This window comes from Dipodomys spectabilis, unplaced genomic scaffold (genome assembly GCF_019054845.1).
Source record: "Dipodomys spectabilis isolate Male_0828 unplaced genomic scaffold, ASM1905484v1 ptg000174l, whole genome shotgun sequence".
NCBI lineage: Eukaryota > Metazoa > Chordata > Mammalia > Rodentia > Heteromyidae > Dipodomys > Dipodomys spectabilis.
The window spans coordinates 3136742-3159755 of NW_024870851.1; the positions used below are offsets into that span (position 1 = coordinate 3136742).

At 41.1% G+C, this 23014-nt stretch overlaps 1 protein-coding gene across 3 annotated transcripts in view; it reads right to left on the minus strand.

The window, feature by feature from the left end:
• Positions 1 to 4589: 4589 nt before the first annotated feature.
• Map3k20 (mitogen-activated protein kinase kinase kinase 20) overlaps positions 4590 to 23014 on the minus strand; it is a 167953-nt gene continuing 149528 nt past the window's right edge. For 2 of the 3 annotated variants that reach the window (XM_042694144.1, XM_042694145.1), the window contains exons 17-20: positions 13777 to 13893; positions 11240 to 11314; positions 8000 to 8150; positions 4590 to 5969 (exon numbers count right to left, since the gene is read on the minus strand). In XM_042694144.1, the coding sequence (XP_042550078.1) occupies positions 5269 to 5969; positions 8000 to 8150; positions 11240 to 11314; positions 13777 to 13893 (1044 nt within the window). In that variant the 3' untranslated portion in view covers positions 4590 to 5268. Of the gene's footprint in view, positions 5970 to 7995; positions 8151 to 11239; positions 11315 to 13776; positions 13894 to 23014 lie in introns of all 3 variants that reach the window. The other variant, XM_042694146.1, reaches the window with a different exon arrangement.

The window sequence follows — 23014 nt, forward strand, 5'->3', positions numbered from 1 at the left end:
TGCAGGCAAGAATTCATTGTATATATCACCAAATTGAGAAACATAAGGGAAGGGATAGGTTGAAAGGGTGGGGGGTTGTGAAGATGTGGAAGGGGTGACACAGGACAAGATGCATTGAATACATAAACTGTTTTGTTAAATGGCAAAAAAATAAATACATAGCCTACAAATTAAGAGGAGTGAGGGAAAGCGGGTTGGGAGGGGTGGGTGAGAATGTAGAAAGGGGTGACATTGATCAAGATGCTTTATACTCATAAACTGCTCTGTTGAATGGCAATTCCTTTGTTCAACTACTTAAAGTTAACACAAACATTAAAGAAAAAGCAACAGCAAAAGCAGCTCATGATCTGGGAAGCTGGAGAGGTGGTGGTGGCAAGCCATAAATGCTGGTAACAGATGTCACCTCTCCCTGCTTGAACATCCCTTTTCAGCTTCTGCTGGGGTTCCAAGCACGGCAACTTTGGCTGGGACTCCAGCGGCTAAAGAGATTGCTCATCAGCTCCTGCCGCACGAATGTGTTTGGTTTTAATAAGAGTGATCAATACCATCAGTCCCCCCTTTAAATGCTAATGAATGCTTTAACACAGCAGATGCAGACATACAGTACACTGCAGATTAAAATTAGGCACAAAATTAAATTGCTTACACATAGCAAAGGAGCCAGTTTGGACATCTTGATAATCAGCCACAACCAGCTGACAAATCTTGAATTGTTCCGGCACCAACACAAAGCCTCTCCCAGCCTCCACCAGAACAGGCAGCATCTGGTGGCTAATGCGTGGGCCGGGGCCTTGGGCAGGAGAACGTCAACTAGGGCAGGGTGTATGTAGAGGACAGGGTGCTAGGATGAGGAACCATCTAGATTCATAAACAAGACAATTCTTGTGCATCCAGAAAGGAAAGGCCAAATGTCAAGCTCCTCTAAATTCCCCAAAGGATTACTTTTGTGCATAAACTCTTCCTTCCTTCCTTCCTTCCTCCCTTCCTTCTTCCTTCCTGCCTTCCTTCCTTCCTTCCTTCCTCCCTTCCTTCTTCCTTCCTGCCTTCTTTCCTTTCCTTCCTCCTTCTCTTTAGCCCTTTATCTCTCGCTTCTTCCTTCTCTTCTTTCTTGGATCTTTTATTTTTTTTTTTTTGTCGGCCATGGGGCCTGGGCCCTGTCCCTCAGCTCTTCAGCTCAAGGCTAGTCCTCTACCACTTGAGCCACAGCACCACTTCCCGTTTTCTGGTAGTTTATTAGAGATAAGAGTTTCACGGACTTTCCTGCCTGGGCTGGCCTTGAATCACACTCCTCAGATCTTAGACTCCTGAGTAGCTAGGATTACAGGCATGAGCCACCAGTGCCTGGCTTCTTTTTTGGATCTTAGCCTGAGACTGATGCAACTAATACAGGTCCTCATGGTTGGAAATTAATGTACTCTATTTTTTGGTGTTGGATATTGAAGTTAAGGCTTTGTGCATGCTAAGTCACCAAGCTACATCCCCAGCTCCTATTTCTTTTTTTTTGGGGGGGGGGGGGGGGTCCGGTCGTAGGGCCTGAACTCTGGGCTTGGGTGCTGTCCCTCAGCTCTTCAGCTCAAGGCTAGCGCTCTACCACTTGAGCTACAGCACCACTTCCGGCTTTTTTCTTTTTGCTTATGTGGTGCTGAGGAATCGACCCCAGGGCCTCATGCATGCAAGGCAAGCACTCTACCACTGAGCCACCTTCCCAGCCCCCAAGCTCCTATTTTTTAGAAATTATTTTTGCAACTGAGATGAAAAAGGTACTGTTGATTCTTGCTCTACTCTTGACTTACATTCATCTTTCAACCTGGCAAACCATTTTTGGTGAATAAGCATCATTTTTTTGGGGGGGGAGTTAGAATATGAATATCCAATGCTTATTATTTCTTTACAACCAAGAGGCAGACTGCAGATGTTCTTGTTTTGCTTTTCGTTGGGAGCATAGATGATGACAAGTGTTTTTCTACAAGATGCAAGCGGTCAGTGCTGCAGGCAGTTAACATAACTTCACTGTGGTTGCCAACTGTAGTTAATAGAGCTGAGATTGTTGAAGTCATTTTATTACCAATTTGGATCCTCAAGTCATGGTTTAAGAAAGCAAGATGGAGGAAAAGAATAAAACAAGCTAGCATTCTCAAAGCACCTTTTATTTTATTATCAGTCATGGGGCTTGAACTCTGGGCGTGGGTGCTATCCGTCAGCTCTTCAGCTCAAGGCTAGTACTCTACCACTTGAGCCACAGCACCACTTCTGGTTTTCTGGTAGTTTATTGGAGATAAGAGTCTTACAGACTTTCCTTCTTGGGCTGGCTTTGAACAGTGATCCTCAGATCTCAGCCTGCTGCGAAGCTAGGATAACAGGCATTAGCCACCGGTGCCTGGCTCAAAGCACCTTTTAAGCTAAAGTCATTAACAACTCTCCAAAATGCACATTTTAATAGTTGAAGCCATAATTTCTTTCATACTTCAGCTCTTTTCAGAATCAAAACTGTGCCGTACTACTTATGTAAACATTCTAACAGAAGAAAACATCAAATATTTGGAAACAGTATTATATTAAGAGGACAAACTTGGTATTAGTCTGTTTTTCTTTAGATTTAAGTATGTGGTGGCATACACCTGTCATTATCAAACCCAGAAGGCTGAGGTAGGCAGATTATGAGCTCCAGGCCAGCCAAGGCTACCTAGGGAGACCTTGTTACAAAAAAGAATACCTGGGAGTAGTGGCACATGCTTGTAACCTTGATTATGTGGGAAGAAGATAGGAGTTTATAGCCAGCCCAGGCAAAATTACCAGTAAGATCTCATATCAACAAACCAGCCAGGAATGGTGGTTTATACCCAGCTATGTGAGAAGAAAAGGTAGAAGGAAAGTGGTCTAAGGCCAGTTCAGAACAAAAGCCCAAGGCTCTGTCTGAAAAATAACTAAATCAAAACGAGCTGGGATATGGCTCAAATGGTTTAGTACCTGCTTACCAAGTGCAAGGCCCTGAGTTCAAACCCCAGTAATACCACAACTCCCACTCCCCCCCCTTCACCCCAAAATAACAATATAAAACAAAGCGAAACATGAGCATTGGACAAAGATGAAAAGTAATTGGGAAAAAGTCTGTAGCTGATATGAATAAGCTTTGTGAGAAAAAGTTTCAGTGAAAGAGACTTAGAAAAGTTAGGAGATGTTGCCATTCTGGAATGGAAACCAGTACTTCATACTTCAGCAACTGCTTTGGACTTAACATTCTCATTGCTTTGCTTATAAAAGTGGCAAGGGAGACTGATCAAGTCAAGTTGTCAAATCAATGTTATAAATCAAGGTAGTTCATTTCCTATGATAGGGAATACAGCTTTCTCTGGCAGGTACAGAGCTGGATTCCTCTGAGAACACAGGCATGCACCTGGATGATCTCTAAAGAGCATTGAGAATTTCAGGTAGCTCAGAGGACACTCAACGTTTGGTGTTAGTGAATGTGGAAAGCACCTCAGAATAGTGAATGTTTATAGATTTCTCATGGAGAAGCTTAGTTGCCACTGACTTGCTGATTTGTAAAAGAGGAAGGGGTCTGCTTGTGATCCTAGCTAATCAGGAGGTTGCAGTTCTGAGGACTGTAGTTCAAAGCCAGCCTGTGCAGAAAAATTCAAGAGACTCTTATCTCCAATTAACTAGCAAAAAGCCAGAAGTGGAAGTAAAGCTCAAGTGGTAGAGCACCAGCCTTGAGTGAAAAAAGCTAAGAGACAGAGCCTAGAGCTCTGAGTTCAAGCCTAATATCTGCACACAATAAAAGAATATGTAGGAAAGGCTTCACAGGTTGGCTTCCAGCACTCCTGTCCTAACTGCAAGTGGTCACCTCTTCATCACCCTCAGATGCCCAGTGCTGTCTGCCTGTAAGGCTGGTATTTGCTGTCATGTTCTAACAAGGATGTTGGTAATTTTAAAACTGCCTGGTTTTTAGCTTGTAATGCAATTCTCTTGCTTTCTGTTTTCTTTTAGATTTTAGATTTCTGACACCCCAGAGGCCTTTGTGGACTGATGCTTTACCTTTTCCTTCTCTGCTAAAATGTGAGGTTGAGAATGCTTAGGCCTCAGAATTGACCATGATCTCCAGGGCATTTAGGTTGTTGGTTTCTGATCAGTGTTTTTTCCTCCAATCCCCTCCGCCCTCTGCCCCCCCAGCCCTGTTTTCTTTTTGTTGTTGTTGTTGTTTTTTGGTTGTGGGCTCGAACTCAGGGCCTGGGCTGTCCCTGAGCTCTTCAGCTCAAGGCGAGCACTCTACCACTTGAGCCACAGCGCCACTTCCGGTTTTCTGATGGTTTTATGGAGATAGGAGTCTCATGGACTTACCTGCCAAGGCTGACTTTGAGCCTCGATCCTCATATCTCAGCCTCCTGAATAGCTAGGATTGTAGGTGTTAGCAACTGGTGCCCAGACCCCTCCTATTTTCATTGCCATCAATTAGGTGTAAACAGGGATTTCCCTCTGACTTGTCCATACATGCTTACAATGTGCCCCTCCCTTGTCCCCCTGCATGGCCATTCTCTCATCCCTCCCTTTTCCCTTGCTGAAGCTTAATGAATGAAAGAGGAATACTGTAATTACTATAAGTACAATAGCCATTTTTATTACCAAAAAAATGACAAGCCACATCAGTTCCATGATAAAAACACAAATACCTTACCAAATAAATACTACCTAGCAGGGCAGAGATGAGGACAAGATGAGAAGGCATTTGCTTGGGCACAAAATTTAGGAAGGCATTAAAAAAAAACCCCAACAATCATCATAGATGATATTTTAATGCAATCTTAAAAAAATAAAACCAATGCAAAAACTTCATGAGGATGACTGAAATACCAAGATTTTAAGACAGGATCAATAACAGCACCTTGCTAGGCCACACAAGAGTCTTAGCCAAAAGGAAAAAGAAATCATTAATACTGATCTTGTCTTTATCTTTGGTTTCTCATAGACCTCACTTGCCTTACCCCAGTCCCAGCCCTGCTAAGCAGAACACCAGTGCTCAGGGTAACAAGATGGGCAGAGCCCTACCTTCCACAGCATAAATTCATGGATGCCAGTATGGAACATTGTTTGCAAGTGTAGTTATTACCACTAAGACAACCAACAACCATAATTGTGGTCCGGGTTCGGCTGCAGTCTCAATTCGAAAGGATTTCCCAGTCTCTACATTGGAAGAATTGTCTTTTTTGTTAATTGAATCTGAAGATATCCTGTTGTCAAAATCCAAAAGAAAAACACATCTAGTTCAAGACATCAAAAGTTCCTTCGCCCTTGGAAGTTTCCTCTGGCTCTTTCTTTGCTGGTTTTGGCAGGAGAGGGCCTGTGGGGCTTCTTCCTGTATTCTACTTTAGTCCATCCTCCCTCACTCACTTTGCTGTCCTCCTCACTGGGTCGAGAGACAGGCTCTGGGTGCAAAGGCATCCCTGGAATGGTCTTAGGTAAGTGGTGGTCATTAGGGCTTCTCTTTAAGTTAGGTGACTGGTGAGTACTGATTGCTGGTTGAGACATCCTGTAGTACTTTCCAGAATATCTTTCTTTTGATGGAGTGGAATGCTGACTTTTCCCATCATATCTCCCTCTCGGGGAGGAATTGAGTGATACACTACCACGACCATACTTGTTCCTGCTTCGGTCTGAGTAGCGACCTCTCTCTGAGAAGCTGTCAGTGTTGAGACTCGAAAAGCCACTGTCCCTGGAGTTGAGCTGCAGTGAGGAGAAGTTTTTGGTCAGCCCGTACTGAGTGGGAGAGGAGCTTCTGGATTGGTTGATAGGTGTGATCTGTTGATACTTAATGGGCACCTGGGTCCGCCTCACTGCAGCAGCATAGGAGTCCTGGTCAGTAAAATATGGGAAGAAAGGTGATCCCAGGATGGGATTGCTCTGGGAACGCTGCAAGGATGTGTTGGAGGCAATCTGCCGCAACCGCAGTGTGTCTAACCACTGGCAGTCAGCACCTGCAGGAGAGAGTGGGGTGAGCATCTTCTGAGCCACGTGGAGGCTGCATGCCTCATTCATGAGCCTGGCTTGGGAACTCAAGGCTTCTTGGGACACCCAAGCTTTCCCATTCATAGAAATTCTAGGCTAGGAATAAGGATATTTCCTTTACTATTAAAAAAAAACAACCAAAAAGACATGGTCACTGAGTCTATGTCATGTACTTGCTGTTTTTCTTTGGGCTTTCCTTATGTTATTCCATTACTCTTCGAATAACATCAGGGAACTTTTGTTGTTGTTGGTCTCAGGGCTTGAACTCAGGGCCAGGACACTTTCCCTGAGCTTTTTTGTTCAAGGCTAGTGCTAGCTCTACCACTTTTGAGCCACAGCTCCACTTCTGGTTTGGGGGGTGGTTAATTGGAAATAAGAGTCTCATGGGACTTTCTTGTCCGAGCTGGCTTTGAACCCCTGTCTTAGGATACTGTCATGAGCCACCAGCACCTGGCTTCAGGGAAATATTAACTGACAATCTTCTATAAATGAGGAAGCCTGAGAGGACAAGTTACCTGCCTTCCATGGTCACTCAGCCAACAATCCCTCTGCATTGAAATTCCACATTCTTCCTACTTTGTTGTGTTGTAACTTCCAGAAATATTTTGCTTTTTAGGTGGCAGGCACATGTATGACTTTTCTTGGCTATACTTCAGGTTGGGCACCCTGGCTGGTGGACATTTAAGACCTATCTGGTCTACCCACTGGGCAAGTCAGGCATTAGTGTGAGGGATGTGGAAGTGAGGCTGTCCAGTATCAGGACAACAGTCCCCCAAAGTGGTAAGATAAACCTCTGGCTAACTTGTTTTCATGCTTACCAAAGAATCTTCTGACATGGCCTCATAGTTAAAATTTTCTCTTGGAGGGAAAAAGTGTACTGATCAGAAAAAATGTATTTTTGGTTTGTTTGATGGGTATATTTCTCATGGTAAAGAGGGAACTACACTAGATTTTTCATACCTCCTTCCCCAATGTATTTGCTAGCTTGTCACAGCCCATCAAGTATCAGAGTTTTGGACCTACAAAATTGAGTCTTCCTTGAATCTACCAAGTAATGACCAATTTGATAGTCAGTCAGCTGACCTTCAATGTTGTTCCTTCCTTCCTTCCTTCCTTCCTTCCTTCCTTCTTTCCTTCCTTCCTTCCTTCTTTCCTTCCTTTCTCTCTCACTCTCTCTTTCTTTCTTTCTTCCTCTTCTCTTTCTTTCTTTCTTTTTTTCTTTGTCTTTCTTTTTTATTTTTTTGCCAGTCCTGAGGCTTGAACTCTGGGCCGAGGCACTATCCCTGAGCTTCTTTTGCTCAAGGCTAGCACTCTACCACTTGAGTCACAGTGACACTTCCAGCTTTTTCTGTGTATATGGTACTGAGGAATTGAACCCAGGGCTTTGTGCATGAGAGGCAAACACTCTACCACTAAGCCACATTCCCAGCCCTATTCTCTTTCTTTACATGGGCTGTAATTACTGTCCCCACTATCCATTAGATGCATTTCAAATTTTCTTTATCCTTTTTTTATCCTGCCTTACCCTTATTTGTCTCTCCATCCTTTCCCCCTCTTTTTCTCCCTTCATCCTCCTCTTCCTGCTTTTCCTTATCATTCCTGTACTTTGATACATCAGTGGTGCTCAGGACTCAGGAAATCCTGGTTATATAATGGCTTTGTAGGCACGTTTACTAGACATAGGAAAGAGTCTCATCTTTATCTACAGTTAGTTTCGAAAACAAAATATGCAGACATTTTTATTTACCCATGCAATATAATCATTAATTTTTATTGTTACCATAGTCACTCAAATATTCTAGCTTACTCTAATATGATCATATTTGTATCTAACAATACAACTCTCCATAGTCTGTTATAAAGGTAGTATTATAAACATATAAGAAGGTAGTGATAGGCGGGAAGTCTGTGTCTACCCTCCAGTCACTGTCTCCGTGATATGCATGTCATAACCAACTCTGGCCATCAGCCCACATGCAATACCAGGGCATTAACTTACACGAGTCAGACCTGCTGCCAGGGTTACCCTCAGAATTGGGGAATAATGTCTGAATGGCAAGCTGGACTGCTTTCACTTCATCCTGGGGTTTGGTTCTACTCCACTGAATTGAATGGACATGTTTAGTGCTTTTGGGAGTTCTGACATCACTCTGTTAATAGGAAAAATTAAAAAAAAAACAAACTCAGGATCAAACATATACACATCTACTAAATGAGAACAAAAGAAGCCCAAGTTATGATTTCACTTTATTTAGCACATTATCATAATATATTAGGTAAAATATTTTGAATAGCTCACCAAAATATGTGAATTTGATTAAGAGGAAAATTTTAGTCACTTATTCCTTAGTGGATTACAGCCTTTTATTTTATTTTTCTCCTCTCTCCTTTCTCCTCCTCTTCCCCTTCTTCCTCAGTTTTTTCTTTCATTTTTTCTCTCTCTCTCTTGTGATTGTTAGGGTTAAATCCAGGTGTCACAAATGCTAAGCATGTGCTCTTCCATTAAGCTATATCCCCACCCCAATAGTATTTTATTTCTTAATGGATTATAACATATTCTTTAATAGATTATCATACTTAACAATGTAGTTGTCTTCTCTCAGAATTTGTAACATTTGGCAAATCTGAACTTACCTATATGTGTGATAAGAAATGTGATATGTTTTCTTCCTTTTTTTTTTGTACTTAAAATAGATAGTCTGGTGAATAAATCAACAGTGTCTACATTTTTGCCCAAGACTGTCTTTGGTCAGAGTGCTTCAGTGTATGTACCCAACACAAAGGAGATAATTTTCTACAGGAAGAATATAGGGGAACAGAGTGCCAGTAAGATGGATGGAGAGTAAGAAATCAAGATCAGGAAAAGGAAAGGAGACAAGATCAAGAAAGATACATTCTTGCCCTGAAATCTCCCTTATCACTATGCATCCCAAAATAGTATAATTTAAAGTATGTCTACGGCTGAGGATGCAGTTCAGTGTTACAGCACTGCATGTTTAAGTTCTAGTGCTCAGCATGTGCGAGGCCCTGGGCTTCCATCCCCAGCACCTCTCCCACTAAAGAGAGACTCTTTAGGATTCAGTTATAAAATAACACTTTTAAAAACTAGGAAGTGAGGAACACAGACCTAAGTGCCTTGTCAATACATCTAAAGAAGTTGAGAAAGAAGGGAAGAGAGCAAGCACAACATAGAAGCAGGTTAGTGTGTCTGCAGAGTTGCTGAAGGCAGAGAAAGGTGAAAATCTCTGTTTTTTAACTATGGATTGTGAGGAATAGTCAACAGGTTTGAGAATGGTCTGGATGGTAAGATCCTAAAGACCAACCAGCCTCTTTTGCAAGCAAAAACCTTATGTCTTTTGCAACCTTTGGACAACTAATGTTATTTCTCAGGTGACTCATCCCTGATATCCTGTAGGCCCTGGAAGTGAAGGTATATCCTTTCTGTGATCTGTTCTGGCTTCAAGGCTGCATAATGGAAGGCATGTGCTTGGAGCTCTAGTATTAAAGAGCCAAACTTCAAGAGCTCAGGAAGCCATCCCAATGTAGCAGTTCCTGATGTCCAATTGATGCTGACTTCCTGCATCTTTTATTGAGAAGCTAAGAGCTGCAGTAGTCAGGCCCCAGTGGAAAGTGTTTTTCCAGCCAGAAGACATGGGTGTGGCCTTACCAGTTCTGTCACTGAGTATTCTGCACCTCAGGACTTCCTTTCATCTCTCCACGTCCATTTTCCCTATTTGTAAAATAAAGAAAACCCTCTCTATTGTTCAGTATTTGTGAGAGTGTTCTTTCCTCTTATAGTTCCTGGTTCCTAGTAAATTCCTAATAAACCATTCTTGAATGAATGACTGAGTTCATGTCTTATGGATGCAGCTGCATATGAATATCTTCATGTGTCTCCTGGACTCTGCTCACCCTCTATTGCCCACATGGAGCTCCTCCATTTTATAAAGTCCACATCCTGCCAACCAGGAAGATCTTGTTAAGTTTTACAGTTATTAGCATTAAATATGCTTACTAAAGACAGATTATGAAAATCTATTTTTTTAACAGAGAGACCATTTAGCATCAGTTAAGGGGAATTTTTTTAAATGCCAATTTGAAATCTATCCTCTTGACACATTTTTAAGTATAAAAATATTATGAACTACATTGCACAAATGATCTTCTTGTCTGTAAAGAAAGAATTGGATTCATTCTATGGCTTAAAATGTCCCCATTCACTTCCTATTGTGGTTAGAGTAAGTCCAAACTCCCTCCTGGGACACTGTGATCTGACCTAGCCCACTTGTCTAGTTTTGTCATTGTACTCTTCCCCCCTCCCATCCCCAGTTCTGACGTTAAACTCAGGACATCACAATGGTTGGCTGGCACTTCATTACTTGAGCCATGTCTCCACCCTCCAGCTCAGCTTTTTGCTGATTAATTGGAGACTGAGTCTCACAGGCAGGACTTTTCTGTCCTGCCTGACTCTAAATGGTGATCCTGTGGATCTCAGTCTTTTCAGTAGCTAGCCCAGCTTTGTCATTGTAACCTTGTTCTTGCTATAGCCATTTACCATCAATCACTGGCATGATTAGTTATTCCCTGTCTCTCCTGATTAGAAGTACAAGCTTCAGGGAGTACAGACCTCTGCCCTCACCAAAGAACGGTATATGCTACCAGCTACTACTGAATATATGAATTTGAATTTAATATCATGTTTTAAAAATATAAATCATTGTATCTTTCCATAGAAAAATGTATAGTGTCTGTTCATCTGGTTTTCATAACACACTCTTTACAGATGGTGGGGAATGATGCTCTGATCTTTTGAAGAAGAACTCTTATTAAACTTTTTAGCTCCTAGAAGGCAAAGATCTGTTTCACTCACTTTTTGGTATTCCCAGTACCTAAGTTATCACATGGTATATGAAAATGTTCAATCAGTCATGAATGAGGTTTAGAGGTGTGGTTCAAGTGATAGAGCATCAGTTTAGCAAGCTGATGTTCAAACCCCAGTATCACCAAAAACAACAACCAAGAGTTTAATGAATGAGGTATTACCTGTCTCTACCAGAAAAGTTTATCCTGTTTTCTTTCCTTTCCAGCACATTATTAGAGAATTTATATTGTTATCTCCATATTCATGTTAGCTATATAGTTTTTAATCTCAATAAATTCCAGTGATCTCTAAGCATTCCAAGGGAATAGATAAAAGCCATTTTAATAAGTGGTCGTGAATCACTTCCCTGGAGCTTACCTCATAAGTCACCATACACTCTACAGTCTGATCTTCCATTATTCCTACAATCCACTTCTCCATCACAAATGGTGGCTGCAAAACAAGAGATGGGATGGTGCAGTACCACAGTATAGCCTGCTCTGTCACTGTGCAGTTCTTTAAGGCCAGTTGTGCTGGGTACAATTTACAAATACTAGCACAATAACAGACTATCATGAGCATCATGCTGGTTCACAACTCAGTGATATCTTGAGCTTCGCTTTTCATAAGACATCCTTTCATACATTGGCAAAACCAGTTTCCTGAATGAATGAATGCTATGCATAGCCTACTAATGGCAGAGGACAGTCCTCATTTCTTTTTTTCTTTTCTTTTCTCTCTTTTTTTTTTTTTTTTTGAGACCGAGTCTTGCCATGTAGTCCACTCTGGCCTTGAACTCCTACCTCCTGCCTCAGCCTCTCAGGTGCTGAGATGACAAAGATATATTACCATGTGGGTCCGAAATCAGTTTTATGATTAGGTCATTTATTCATGCTGTTTGAAGCATCGGAAGGCAAAGTCATAACCACAGAAGGAGACCCAGAAGTATTCTTGAGTGCAAGCAGTGGTTGCTTAAGTAACTTCAACCATCACAGCTTTTCACTCTCTCAGATGAACCTGTGAACTTGTATGTAAAACACACAGACACTGTGGTGATATTTACCCACAATTAAAAAACAAAGGATGAAGCTGGGTGCTGGTGGCTCACACTTAAAATCCTAAGTACCTAGGAAGCTGAGATCTGAGAATCATGGTTCAAAGCCAGCCTGGGCAGAAAAAAATCCAAGAGATTCTTATCTTCAATTAACCAGCACAATCGTCAAACTGAAGGTGTGGTTCAGGTGGTAGAGCACCAGGTTTGAGCGAAAATGCCAAGTAAGAATACACGGCCTTGAATTCAACCTATAATACTAGCGCATGCGCGCGCGCGCACACACACACACACACACACACACACACACACACAAATAACAAACAAGATGAACAAAGAAACCTATACCTTGGATCTATGTTAATTTTGATGAAAATAATCTCTGCTATTGCATTATTTCCCCCTTTCCTGTTTAAGGCTGCCTATGAGTTGAGTAGAGAAAATGTGGTAGAGATTTAACTGATCAATTTTAAAAAATGAATAAATTATGATTGTTACTGTTCTTCTTGGTGTTAAAAAGTTCTATAAAGTTTGAAAGGCTACCCAATCCTGTTTTCCTGATAAGCTCAATCAATATTGGTAGATAATTTTACATACATGACATTATAGCAGGAACATTTGTATTTGGAATTACAATTCCATCCTATTATTTTTTACCATGGATGATTTCTCTGCTAGTAGGCAATGACTTAGATCTTGCTTCTAAAGTAGTGAGAAACAAGGGACAACTATAATTAGAGTGGTCATGATGGAAAGGAGGTATTTCCTGTATGTTCTAGTCTCCCAGACAAAGTTAAAGCCAAATCATAACCTTTACACATAAATAATGCCATCAAAACAATGTTCAGTTATGCAAAAGATTGCAACAATCAATATCGAATCAGTTGACTTGATGACTCCATTTGTAAATGAAAAAAAAAACTTGGTGTTCAGCAATCTTACGCTGTGCAGAGAAGACATTTACAAGTCTAATACCAGGCTTTGAAGACTCATTTTTTTTCCTACTTGTGTTAATACTCTGGTTCTTTCTTCACTGAAACTAAAAACAAAGTAAACAGTACGCTACCGTCGATGGTCATTTCAGGTTACAATCACTATCTGACATCACAATTATTTGCCTGAAGTTGCTGATCTTCTACTATTGATATTTTATATGAATTTTTTCATTATATTTGAAATAAGCCTACTTCCCCATCCCCCTTTGGAGGAGCAAATTAGCCATATCTTCTGTGTTTCCATTGGCATTTGTATATCAGTGACTCTGGAGTGGTTACATGTTTTCTGATCGCCCTGATAATCCTATATGTAAACTCAAGGAAGCTACTAATATTTCAACATGCATCCCCTAAACAACCTGTGACTCAAGTGGCAGAGTGCCAGCCTTGAGCAGAAGTCAAGCAAGAGCATGAGGCCCTGAGTTCAAGCCTCAGGACCATCACAAAACAAAAACAAAAACAAAAAACAGCCGCATCTCCATGCTTCAAGAAAAATCTTCATCTTGAAAGTTTTCCAAAGTTTAAAACAATCCAAATGCAAAGTAAATATTTTCATGGGTTATATTTTCATCCTTTTCACAAATGATGGAGTAAGCATAAAGAAATGTAGAAAGAAACTTAAAAAAAGAAATGATCCTTTTTTAATTTTTTTTTGCAGTGCTTTTTAGTTCACACTGCATAAGTGGAATTTTAACAAAAAACTATTATCCTCTCAAACTGCTAAATAAAATGTGCCTTTCAACAGCCTGCTTGAGGCTGAGCTGATGTGAGCATGGACAAGCACAAAAGCATACTGCTGGGGTATTTTAATGTCTTTGTTTGATATCTGTGCATTCAAAAAAGCTTTTAAGCTGTAAATAGAACCTTACCTTTGTCATCTTTAAAATCTCTGCATCAGGTAGGTTAGTGTTGAATGTCACATCTTTTATGTAGGTTATTGCAATTTCATCCCCATCCATCTCCATATACATTTTCCACTTACAGTCCTGGAATTAAAAGCAAAATTACAGAATCAAGAAAGTAAAACACTTTTTTAAAAAAAGTCTCAATGTTTTATAACATACAAAGTATTCTAAATGACGTATTATGGGAATGTTTTTATTTTCTTCTTCAATAAAAAGGATATAAAATCAGATTCCTTTGTATATCTAAATAACCCCCACATAATTTATCAGTTTAAGTGTTCTATTAGAGGAGTTACAAACTTAAAAACCTAAAAGATTTAGGAAGAAATAAAAATAAGTAGGCAGTTTCATGAAAGAATGTTAAAGTACAAGGTTTTAAAACAGATCTGTTTAATTTACAAATTGAACCTAACAATTACTATTTTCTCATTGCTACAAAGAAATGTGATCTACTTCTTTTTCAACGATGTGACCTTCTTTTCCAGTGCTTGTGCTTGAACTTAGGGCTTTTTGCTCTCTTGACAGCTTTTTCTTGCTCACATCTAGTGCTCTACTGTCTGAGCCATGCTTCCAGCTCCAACTTTTTGCTGCTTAACTGGAGACAAGAATCATGTAGATTTGTCTGCCTCAATTGGCTTTGAACCTTGATCTACAGATGTCAAGTTCCTGAGTAGCTAGAATTATAGACATGAGCCACAGGTATTTGGCTATCTCTCTTTTTAAATTTATTTACTCTATTTTTTATTATTATTGCAAATATGATGTACAGAGGGGTTACAGTTACATGTCAGGTAATGAGTGCATTTCTTTCTTTTCTTTTCTTTTTGTTTCTTTTTTTGTTGGTGTGGGGCTTGAACTCAGGACCTGGGTGCTGTCCCTGAGCTCTTTTGCTCAAGGCTAGTGCTCTACCACTTTGAGCCACAGTTCCACTTCCAGTTTTTGAGTGGTTAATTGGAGATAAGAGTCTCATGAAGACTGTTTTGTCAAGGCTGGCTGTGAACCATCATCCTCAGATCTTAGCTTCCTGAGTAGCTAGGATTACAGGTGTGAGCCACCAGTGCTCCACATGAGTGCATTTCTTTTTGAACAGTGTCATCTCTTCCTTCATTCTTTCCCATTTTCCCCCTCTTGTCCCCACCCACAAGCTGTGTAGTTCATTTTCAACACAGTATTCAGTGAGTACTACTGTTGCATTTTAGATATCCCTCTTTTTTTTTTTTTGTCAGTCATGGGGTTTGAACTCTGGTCCTGAGTGCTGTCCCCCGGCTCTTGAGCTCAAGGCAAGTGTTTTACCACTTGAGCCACAGTGCCACTTCTGGTGGTTTTATTTGGAGATAAGAGTCTCACAAATTTCCTGCCTGGGCTGGCTTTGAACTGTGATCCTCAGATCTCAGCCTCCTGAATTACAGGTGGGAGCTACTGGTGCCCAGCCCTAGATCCCTCTTAATCTGCCTTTCATTTCTACAGAATTTATGAATGGGCTCAGGGAACAGCTCACTTTTTAATGGGGAGAAAAACAGCATAGCAACTGTGACACACACATGCATGGAAGCTGACCACTGGGGAGTTAAAGAGACAGCTAGGGGCTCTGGGGAGCTGAAGAGCAGTTCATCCTGAAGGGCACAGCCACTATCCAGATTCTACACTTCATTTTTTTGTTCCACAGGGGCATATGAGTCCAATTTTGCTAGGCCCTTTCAGGAAAAACTGGAAATCAGATTTTAATATAAAATCTCTTAATTTTAAAATCATGGTGTATTTGGGCGCCGGTGGCTCACACCTATAATCATAGCTACTTGGGAGGCTGAGAGCTGAGGATTGTGGTTCAATGCCAGCCCAGGCAGGAAAGTCCGTGAGACTCTTATCTCCAATAAACCACTAGAAAATCAGAAGTGGTGCTGTAGCTCAAGCAGGAGAGCACTCGCCTTGAGCTGAAGAGTGCAGGGACAGCACCCAAGCCCAGAGTTCAAGCCCCACGACTGACAAAAAAAAATAAGTAAATAAAAAAAAATAAAATCATGGTGTGTCAATTCAATTTTTAACAATACCACCTTATAGTAAAAAGTGTTCTACATAATTGGTAACTAGAGAAATGCAGAAACCACAATGAGGAAGTAGTACACACCACCAAGGTGGCACATGCTGATCACGTCAAATGTTGTCTAAGGTTTGAAACTACTGGTACTCTCAGGCATAGTAGGAGTGTCAATGGTACAACTGCTTCAGAAAAAAACTTTTGGCAATTTATTATAAAACTAACCATATACCTATCAATGACTCAGAAATTCTACTTCTGAAAAAATAAAATGAAAGACTTGTCTGGGTATGCTTTTAGCAGCTTTATAAGAATAGCCAAAACCTGGGCTGGGAAGGTGGCTCAGTGGTAGAATGCTTGCTTTGCATGCATGAGGCCCTGGGTTCGATTCCTTAGCACCAGATAAGCAGAAAAGGCTGGAAGTGGTGCTGTGTCTCAAGTGGTAGAGCACTAGCCTTTAGCTGAAGAGCTGAGGGATAGCTCTAAGCCCAGAGTTCAGGCCCCACGACCAACAACAACAAACAAAGAATAGCCAAAATTGGAGTCAAGCCAGGCACTGGTGGCTCACACCTGTAATCCTAGCTACTCAGGAGGCTAAGATCTAAGGATGGCAGTTCTTAGCCAGTTCAGGCAGGAAAGTCCATGAGACTCATCTCCAATGAACTACTCAGAAAAAGCCAGAAGTGGTGCTCTGGCTCAAGAGGTAGGTGCTAGCCTTGAAATAGAAGTTCAGGGACAGTTCAAGCCTCAAGATCAACACACACACACACACACACACACACACACACACACACACACACACACAAAAACTGAGTCACTTGTCAGTCAAAAGAATACATAAACTATGGTCTAATGCTCCTAAATACTGAAGTATTATACCCAGCTAGATGGCTGGAGAGACAGGTAGGCAAGTTATTGTTTGTCTTATTAGATAAGCATGGTAAAATGTTAATAGTTGACTGGAGAGAAACAAGCAACCAATGTATGCACAACACATGCACACATTGTAGTGAATGAATGAAGAATTAATCCTAAAAAAAGAATATATGGTTCCACTTAAATGACACGACACAAAACAAGACTCATTACTTCTGCAGATGGATACTGCTGGGAAACTCATTAGGGAACTTTTTGAGAATAGTAGTTCTTGATCCATAAGCATTAGTATATCACAGGTACATGCATTTGTTGATACTTAGTGAAAGTACACTTGGGATTTGTGCATTTCTTAGTGAATTCTAACATACTAAAGTATGGAAGTATACAAATGTTTATAAGTTATTTTGATATGATCACAAAATAAAGAGAGATAGTTGGTAAGCAATAAGGCAAGTAGAATGTTAATGGCTGAATTCAGAGGTGGGTATATGAGGGGTTTGCGATAAAATTCTTTCAACATTACATATGAAAAACTTAGTTACAAAAACGCTGCAATTCAAAGAAAAATAAACCCATGACTTCATATTTAGTTTGATGCTGAGACCATAAATTCACAATCTGTCTTGCAGTTTTTGAAAACTGAAGGTTTCTGAGTGATTAAGGGTAAGTGATCAGGCACCTCACATGCTGAAGCTAGAAAATGCCCTCATGAATGAATGTGCACCTGGAACGCTTCCTAGAGCAAGCTCAGACGATTCTCTGGAAGAAGGGCAACAAAGAGGCTGTTGAAATCCTCTGATGGCTTCAACAGGAAGATGGGGAGAAGACGTTTCAGGAACACCTCTGGAGGCACTGCAGAAGGGCAGGGACCCTCTGCCAGACACAATCCCAAGAAGGGGAAACCAATTAGTGAAGGAAAAGGGCTAATCAATCAAATGAAAAACTAGCTCTTGTTTAATATCGGTCAAATGAGTCACTGAGAACGAACAAATCCCTCTTTGCTTTGAAGCTGCTGCTACCCAGGCAACATGGGCCTTGAGGTAACAGGACAGCTAATGACAGGTGTCAGGATTGCTCTTCTCAAGGGAATGGCTGGAATAAAAAGCCTCTAAACAGATGAGTTTACTTGGTTCTGCTCCTTTTGCCTGTCAAGACTGACATTAGTCAAACACATAAACAAAAGACTGAACTATGTGACAATGCCAGGACTCCCTCTGCTTTGTCCCAGTCTCAAACTTCTGGTACCTCCATGACATCATGCTCTGGATCAGAGCCTCCTGGCTACCAAAGGAGCTCATTGTTAAGATGGGGCTGATGGGAAGAAACCCACACTGGCAGGGTACTTACTATGCTCCAGGCATGTGGGTGGTAACTTATATCACACCATGTTACCTGATGTTCATAATACCCTGAACATCAGGTCTACTTTCCCTTTAGATGAATGAGAAAACTGAGGCTCAGACACATGAAGGAACTTTGCTGGGATTTCATGCGCAGCATGTGGTGGTGGTGGGGTGCAGAGATGATCAGGACAGAGTATGGCTGCTGCTTCTGAAGCTGGAGGGGAAACCAATGGTGAAGGAGATTGGAAGCGGGGAGCTGGGCTCACTCATAGTTCTGCCAGGATCTGCAATGGGTTGAGCTGTTGACAACAGGTGGAAGGGTGAAGGCCAGAGAAGATTTCACTAATCCAACTTAAAAAAACAAACAAACAAAAAAACACACAAAAGAACAAAACAAACAAACAAACAAAAAACAACCCAAGAAGTTAGGAGTTCTCCCTGCAGGGACTGCTCCCTGCTCCCCAAAGTCCAACTTGGAGTAACAGATTCAATAATATGGCTATAGACTTTTTATTTTTTAAATTATTCTCTTTTTCTCTTATCTGCAAGAAAACCTTTTAACTGAACCATAAAACAAGACAGCTATGGGAGCAATCAAATCATAACCAAGGGAATTATAAGACAAAAGAGCATTATCTATTTCATTAAAAGATACATACTGCTTGTTATGAAACCAAGAAAAAGGATAGTTTTCACCTAAAGCAGCGACTCCATTTATCAATAGCTTGACAGAACTCTTAGGGATTTTCAGGGTCTCCTTGATCTCATTGCTGCCTAGTTAGAAAAATGCAACCCATAAATGAAATAAAGAGTATCTTAATTCAAATATATCTAAAGTATCTTTGGATAGCTGAAAAGGATTTCCAAACAAACAAGAATAATTAAATCATTACTAAAATTAACAATCACATATATTCATGAATGGAGCACAAGGCTTTCCTGTCACAATTGCTGCTGGCTCACATGTATTGCATGATTACAGTGATAGACAGGGGCCAGGTAGTGAAACTGGGGGCTCTGGTATGGAAACCACCCATTTTACTAGGGTGAGCTGGTATTGATTTTGGTTTGATATGAGTATTAGAAATGTGAGTGCTGCTTTTGAAAGGTTCAATAGTGACTTTCAAACTCGCAGCCCTGATAGGCACAAATCAAAAGTAGACAGCTCTAGATTCTAAGAGATCCCATAGGAGCTCAAAGGACTTTTTGTTTCCAAAACCACCTCAGCCCTGGTAGTATAAAATGTCTCTGTTGTTCAATCAATTGGCTCAAGAGATTGATGATCTCTATCAAAATGATAGAAGGTAGAAGATCACAAGTTTACATTTCACTCCCGGTTTTTGTCGGTTCCCCACAACCATAACCAACGTATGCCACCTTTCCGAGTTTCAGTTCTTCAGTCACAGGTGGGCTACTGTATGAACACATTTTCTGGCATTATGTTCGAATTGAATTAGGAGCTGAAAAAGGAGTGATAATTATTATTATTATTACTATTTTTTGGTCGGTTGTAGGGCTTGAACTCTGGGCTTGGGTGCTGTCCCTACACTCTTCAGCTCAAGCCCAGCGCCCTACCTCTTGAGCCACAGCGCCACTTCTGGTTTTCTAGTGGTTTATTGGAGATAAGAGTCTCATGGACTTTCCTGCCTGGGCTGGCTTTGAACCAGAATCCTCAGATCTCAGGCTCCTGAGTAGTTACGATGATAGGCGTGAGCCACCGGCATCCGGTGGAATGATTATTATTATATCTGATATGTAGTCAACACAACTGCATTTTGTTTACTAGACTAGCTGGCTTGTCATCCAGAAGTGATGGAAAGTATCCAGGCACCCACGGCTCACGCCTATAAGCCTAGCTACTCAGGAGGCTGAGATCTGAGGATCATGGACCACTGTTAAAAGCCAGCCCAGGAAGGAAAGTCCATGAGATTTTATCTCCAATCAACCACCAGAAAACTGGAAGTGATGCTGTGACTCAAAATGGTAGAGCAGGAGCCTTGAGCTGAAGAGCTCTAGTACAGCACCCAGGCCCAGAGTTCAAGCCCCATGACCCCTACTACCACCACCACCACCACCACTACCACCACCACCACCACTAACAACAACAACAAAAGAGGAAGTGATGGGAAGTAATGGGACAGAGGACAAGGGGAGGAAGGTTTGGTGAGCAGCAAGGTACAGAATGATCTAGACCAAGACCTTGCCTGTGTAGGAGGCTTGGTCATAGTATCTTCCTTGGACAGGAGATCCATGGATCTGGGATCAGAGAATAACCAGTATTGAAAAAAATAAAGAAAGTGTAATTGAGAGGTAGCAATAAAAATGACTGTAGGGGAACAAATACAAAAACCTTCTTTCTTTCATAGATGGGCTATATAACAACACTTCTCTTCTGTTTCAACAGATCCCAATAAAGCCCTCCTAAGAACTACTATCAGATATCTAGAGACACAGTAGATATTACATGTGACTGACAGCCAGAGAGCCTTATCTCGTTTAAGGAAACTGAATCTCAGAGAGAAAAATGAATCTCAGTGATTTGACTGAGATCACACAGGTAAGCAAGTGATGGATTGTGTTCAGATTTGAACCAAAGCAGTCTCTTGCTACCATGAAGAACAGAATGCTTGTATTAGTTAGTCAGCCTTGCATCACTAGAACAAACACCTGAGATAATTTTTGTTCAGCCCATGGTTGATTGACCTGTTGCTTTTGGGGCCTGTGGTAAAGCAGCACATCATGGTGTATACTGGAGCAAAAAAGATAATTTCATGGCCAAGGAGTGAAAAAGTGATGAAGAAAGAGACTGGGAATCTATATTCAACCTACAATGAAGGCATGTTCCCGATGACCTAAAGACCTCCCACTAGGCCACGCTTTTTAAAGGTCCCCCAACCTCTGAAAAGCTCCAAGCTGAAATTAAGTCTTTAATATTGGACCCATGGAGAACACTATGGATCTGAACTATAGTTTCCCCCTCATTGTTTACTTTTCCTTGTCATTGGTTAACAAAAGGAAAAAGTAGGAAGTGTCTAGGAAGTGTCATCAATATGAAAGGAAACTATTACAAATGGTTCAAGTTCTCCTGATGAATTCCTTTGTAAGGCACTATAGGAAAGATGAAAAAATATTGTCTCTATAAATTCTAAGATAGCCAGTTTCCCTTCCAGCCCTGTACAAGGCTACCTATTGGCTGGACAGCATTATGGGATTTTCTACCATCTGAGTGAGCTCTCTTGTCTTTTTTCTTTTTTTCTTTCTTTTTTTTTGTTAGTCGTGGGGCTTGAACTCTGGGCTTGGGTGCTGTCCCTCAGCTCTTCAGCTCAAGACCAGTGCTCTACTACTTGAGCCACAGCGCCACTTCCAGTTTTCTAGTGGTTTATTGGATATAAGAGTCTCACGGACTTTCCTACCTGGGCTGGCTTTGAACTGCGATCCTCAAATCTCAGCCTCCTAAGTAGCTAGGATTACAGGCATGAGCCACCTGGCCTCTCTTGCCTTATTTCAGATGCAAGACCAGGAAGATGGGTTTGATCACCTCTAATTTTTATTTTCTAACTGGATTCTTGTTTAAGATGGCGTGCACTGTTGGAATACATCCTTTGAGGCACCTTCTTAGGGAATGTTGACTAATCCACAGGGCAAGACTGGCTTAGAAGCAGAATTAGGCATTGGAAGTGATTTTGCTATGATTTTGGGTAGGGAAACAGAGTGACCTGAAACTTTCTATTAGATAAAAAGTTTGAGCCGGGGGTGGGGGGGTGGGGGGGGGAGGCTGGGAAGGGAGGTGAAGGGTAAACAAAGGAGGAAGCTGCAATGCTTGGTAAGAAATGTACGCATTATCCTGCCCATATAATTGTAACCCCTCTGTACAGTATGTTCACAAATAAAATTAAATTAAATTTTTTTTAAAAAAAGTTTGAGCCAGCTGCTGGTGGCTCACTCCTGTAATCCTAGCTACTTCAGGAGGCTGAGATTTGAGGATCATGGTTTGAAGCCAGTCCAGGCAGGAAACTCTGTGAGACTCTTATCTCCAATAAATGACTCAAAAAAAAAAGTCAGAAATGGTACTGTGGCTCAGGTGGCAGAGCACTTGCCTTGAGTAAAAGAAGGCCCAGAGTTCAAGACCCAGGACTGGCAAAAAAAAATCTCCATATCTCCACACAAATTTGCGAGAAACAGGTGGATTTTTGTTGGGGGAGAAAGGGCATTTTACATTTGAAATTGCTGAAAGAAAGGAAGTTTTAATAATTGTCAAGATGTGTACATTTTTCTGGACAGCTATTGAAGTATCTGGATAATTTTAGGAGCAAGTAAATAGAGGGTAGGGAAGCATTCCAACTCAACTGCTTCAGGACGGCCAATTAATGTGAACATGTCTCTCTCTCTCTCTCTCACTCACTCACATAGACACACACACACACACACACACACACACACACACACATTAAGATTACTGGACAACTAAAACAGAAACTCTTACCCTGGGAAGAAAAAAATCCTAAACAACAATCAGTGGTAGGTTATCTTTTTGTAAAAAATCACTTTGGAATTCCAAGCTACTACACATTGTACCAAACATAGATGCCCTTTCTCTATTCTGAAAAGAAAGGAAGAGAGAGACAGAGAGAGAAAGAGAAAGGGAAGAAAATTTTAAAAATCAAAGCCAGGTGCTGGTGGTTCACAGTTGTAATCCCATCTACTCAGGAGGCTGAGATCTGAGGATCAAGGTTCAAAGACAGCCAGGGCAAAAAAAGTCCATGAGACTCCTGTCTTTTTAATTTTTTTAGATATGAAACTGGGACTCAAACTCTGCACCTGGTACTTTTGCTCTTGGCTGGCGCTTTACCGACTGAGCCATGCCTCTGGCCAACTGTGAGACTCTTCTCTATAATTTACTACCAAAAAAAGCCAGAAGTGGATCTGTGCCTCAAATTGGTAGAGG